Source organism: Bidens hawaiensis, unplaced genomic scaffold (genome assembly GCF_021521415.1).
Source record: "Bidens hawaiensis isolate Kalapana, Puna unplaced genomic scaffold, B.hawaiensis_p1.1 tig00032577_1, whole genome shotgun sequence".
Taxonomy (NCBI): domain Eukaryota; kingdom Viridiplantae; phylum Streptophyta; class Magnoliopsida; order Asterales; family Asteraceae; genus Bidens; species Bidens hawaiensis.
Window position 1 is genome coordinate 150,680 of NW_027495568.1, and position 4,284 is coordinate 154,963.

Below are 4,284 nucleotides of genomic sequence, written 5' to 3' on the forward strand. Positions count from 1 at the left end.
AAATTTAAAACGTTCAAGCTTAAAACATATAATTTTAATGTTAAAACCTAAAAAGTTCAAGGTTAAAACCTAAAATGTCCAGGCTTAAAACATGATACTTTCAAGATTAAACCCCATCACTCAAAGTCAAAATTAATCGATTGAAGCTTCAGATTGATAATTAAGTGAATCGATTATAAAGATAAACTGATCAGTTGGCTTAAATTCCAATTTCAATTCTTATCAAAAAGCTAAACAACCTTGTGAACAACAAAAAGCGATGGTATCTCATGACGGTGGACGGAATCATTAGACGATGAGAGTGATGGTTGACGGAATCGTTGGTGGTAGAGATGGATGAAGATTGCCTCGCATAGTTGTGATTTTAGGGTTAGCGCGTTCTTTGAAGTTGATGATTTAAAATGTTGCGTACGTAACGTAGCATGAGGAATTATTGTATTGGATTATTTTCTTGTTTAATACACGAAAACTAACCTAAATACATTTACAAAAGGTCTCAAGAAAAATCTTTACAATGTAGACATGTTGAAAAAAAGCAAAACAAAGAATACTAACAATGTGCCCGCATGATAAGCAAGAATCAACTTGATGCACACACAGGGATGTATTCAAATGGTTCAATAAGTGACATTTCAATAGGAATAAACAAATTTGATATCGATACCAATTTCATCCTTACATCCCAAATGACTAGTAACTCAATACTCACATCAAATGGCCCACTGCACAAACACATCATATAAGACTCACAATTCTCCTGCATGACAACCTCAATACCAAAAAAAATCCGTAAGAATGACATCATTTGTATTATTAAGATGGTGAGAGAAAAACAAACGGCTGATATAATCACATTAAAAAGAAAAAAAAATGAAAATATATTAAAAAACACTAAAATATATAAGAAACCTTATCAAAAGTAACAAACTTAGATAAATGTTGGCAACAATAAACAACCATAACGACGTCGTATAGATGATAATAATAATAAGATTTCTCTTTTCTTTCTCTCCCATATGAATAATGATAATTCGTCACCATCACCACCACCACCTCCACCTCCAAAAGAGTGCAAGTTGCAAGCATTTAATAATAATAAAAAGCTTAATCCAATCCATTCGCTGACCCCAACAAAAATATCTCATCTCGATTTATTCCCAAAAGCAACCGACTTTCTTTCTGGGTCCCTCTTTATCTATCTATCTATTTTTTGATATTATTATTATTTGTTATAATATTAGCTCTAACTATAACAATATTATTAGTGTAATATGAGAACTTGAAGATAACAAAACAAGAGAATAAGAAAATGTATGATTCAGTAACTTTTTGATGGTGTCTTCTTAAATTACAAAGGTAGATATATATACAAAAAGATAATACTATTTAGGGGACATGTTCATTAGTTGGGATTGAAAATTTGGCATCCATCACATGGATGTGTCTTACCGACACTTTCATAATACTTATGTGGAGTGTTCATGTGGCAAAGACTTTTGACAAATGTAAAAAGGTGTTATACAACTTGTAAAATCGTCGGTGGTTTCACAACATTATTATTATTATTATTATTATTATTATTATCATTCACCGGCATATTAAGAAACAACAAACACAAGAGAATACTACTAGTTTATTTATTTATATAACCGATTGCTGATGTTTAATTGCTGATTGATCTGATCTTGTTCGATGGATCGTCCGACGACTTCTGCCATGGATTTGCCCATCATGCACGATAGTGACCGCTATGATTTGGTTAAGGATATCGGGTCGGGTAATTTCGGTGTTGCTAGGCTTATGCGAGATAAACAGACTAAAGACCTTGTTGCTGTCAAATATATCGAAAGAGGCGAAAAGGTAGCTTCTTAATTATTATTATTATTATTGTTATTATTATTATTATTATTATTATTTCTGTTTTGGGTGTTGTTTTAATTTTGCAATTCTGGGTACCTCTGTTTTGTTTCTATTTATGGATCTTTGACTTTTTTTGGTCAATTCAAGATTTAGGCTACGGGATGATGAAATTTGGGATATTTTGAATAGTTAAATGATTAGGGTTTATGCTAATTTTTGAAAAAGATTTAATCTTGGATTATTGTTTCAGATAGATGAGAATGTTCAAAGAGAAATCATTAATCACAGGTCTCTAAGGCATCCCAACATAGTTAGGTTCAGAGAGGTAAGTTTATATTGTTCTTATCATAAACTTGAATTGTTAATTGGACTCCAAATTAGTAAATTGCTTATTTTTCTTGTCTTTTAACCCGTTACAGCTCATCTTGACACCGACCCATTTGGCAATTGTGATGGAATATGCTTCTGGAGGTGAACTTTTTGATCGAATTTGCAATGCGGGACGGTTCAATGAGGATGAGGTTCTTGTTTTGATAATAAACTACATTAATTAAAATTTGTTTTGTTTTTTTTTTCTTGAAGATGCTAACTTTTATCGGTTCTTTGCAGGCCCGATTTTTCTTTCAACAACTCATATCTGGAGTCAGCTATTGTCACTCTATGGTTGTTGGAACTTTTACACTTAGTTTCTCTTCTTCTTTTCATGTTGTTCATTACTTTAGTTTGATTATTTACTTACTTTTGTTGTTTTTCATGATTAAAGCAAGTTTGCCACCGTGATTTGAAGCTAGAGAACACGTTATTGGACGGGAGCCCTGCACCCCGTTTGAAAATTTGTGATTTTGGGTACTCCAAGGTAATCAGTTCATACAGGTTTGACTCTCTTGGTCAAAAGTTATCTATGGTTTGACCTTTTTCTGTGTTGTATTGCAGTCTTCAGTTTTGCATTCACAGCCAAAATCGACAGTTGGTACACCTGCATACATAGCTCCTGAAGTGTTGCTTAGACAAGAATATGACGGAAAGGTTACATTTTTTTTGTTTCTTGATCCGTTTAAGATGTCGGGTCAAATCTCTTGCATTGTATGGTCAACTAAACTTTTTTCTTAATTTTTTTTGTCTTTCAGATTGCTGATGTGTGGTCATGTGGTGTGACATTATACGTCATGCTTGTTGGTGGCTACCCTTTTGAAGACCCTAACGAACCAAAAGATTTTCGGAAGACGATTCATGTATGGTGTAGACATTTTTATATCCACAATTTATAATGTTAAAATGTGTGACATTATCATGTTAATATACTTTTTTTGTTGATCTGCAGAGAATTCTTAATGTTCAGTATTCGATTCCAGAAAACATCCAAATATCTCCGGAATGTCGCCACCTCATCTCAAGAATATTTGTTGGAGACCCTACACAGGTTAGTCGGTAAAAAGTTGACATTTCTATGATAGTTCTTTTTGCTAAAGTTGATGTACATGTACATTTGAACAGAGGATAACAATGCCAGAGATAAAGAAACACGAGTGGTTTCTGAAGAACATGCCTGCTAATCTGATGGATGAAGATAAGATGATCAACAGTCAGTTTGAAGAGCCTGATCAACCGATTCAGAGTGTGGATGTGATCATGCATATAATATCAGAAGCCACTATTCCGCCTGTTGGCCTTTATGATCTTGATATGATGGAGGATGACCTGGATGATTTCGACTCTGAACCGGATGAACTTGATATTGATAGTAGTGGTGAGATCATATACGCTTTATGATGTTGTCTATGTAGAATCTTTTGTGAGTTTTGGTTAGACGTCAAGATGGCAGTTGGGTCGGGTTGTGGTTTTTGTATCTGGGCGGGTCTTTTGGCCTTTTTTGGTATCACTACCGGAGTTGGAGTTGGAATTGAAATATGTACACCTATTGTTGTTTCTGAATCCTTTTTTTGTGTAAGAGCTATGCACACTTTTTAATATCCATGGGTTGTGATGTTGCCCCAATTTTGATCATTTTAACTAGGACATGGGGTTTGGAGTAGATTGTGCACGGTGTGTGGTTAATGCGGGTTGTATCACTTTCTTAGCGTGGAATGTGATATATGGGTTTACAAACATGACCCGGTTGATCTGAAGTTTAGATTAGGCTATGCGTAGTGGAGGGGCTACAATTGGGGCCGAATTGCGCCGTGTGGCGCTCAGTCGGCAAGGGGTAAGAATTTGTTTTTGGGGTGTAATGGTATAGGGGCTACAACTTGTAATATATATATATAAATATATTACTATATATAATAGATATTGGAGTGTGTTGAATGTTGAAATTTTAAGAGTTTTACATCTTTGATTGCATATGTTACAACCCATTGATGCATGACATGCCCTCATTTGTTAGACTGAGGGGTGTGGGGGCTTCAACGGGGGCGCTAGAGCCCC

General features: G+C 34.6%; 1 protein-coding gene across 1 annotated transcript; it reads left to right on the top strand.

Moving 5' to 3' along the window:
* The first annotated feature begins 1,638 nt into the window (after window positions 1-1,638).
* On the top strand, window positions 1,639-3,876 carry LOC143583844 (serine/threonine-protein kinase SRK2I-like). The gene is made up of 9 exons (XM_077066042.1): window positions 1,639-1,860; window positions 2,111-2,185; window positions 2,280-2,381; window positions 2,470-2,523; window positions 2,624-2,716; window positions 2,794-2,886; window positions 2,988-3,092; window positions 3,182-3,280; window positions 3,355-3,876. The coding sequence occupies exons 1-9, from the start codon at window positions 1,693-1,695 to the stop codon at window positions 3,628-3,630; spliced, it is 1,065 nt and encodes a 354-aa protein (XP_076922157.1). The 5' UTR covers window positions 1,639-1,692; the 3' UTR covers window positions 3,631-3,876.
* Window positions 3,877-4,284: the final 408 nt, after the last annotated feature.

Coding starts and splice junctions, on each gene's coding strand:
- LOC143583844 (XM_077066042.1), top strand. CDS start 1,693: ATGGATCGTCCGACGACTTCTGCCATGGATTTGCCCATCATGCACGAT. Junction 1,861..2,110: donor ATATCGAAAGAGGCGAAAAG/GTAGCTTCTTAA, acceptor TTATTGTTTCAG/ATAGATGAGAATGTTCAAAG. Junction 3,093..3,181: donor ATTTTCGGAAGACGATTCAT/GTATGGTGTAGA, acceptor GTTGATCTGCAG/AGAATTCTTAATGTTCAGTA.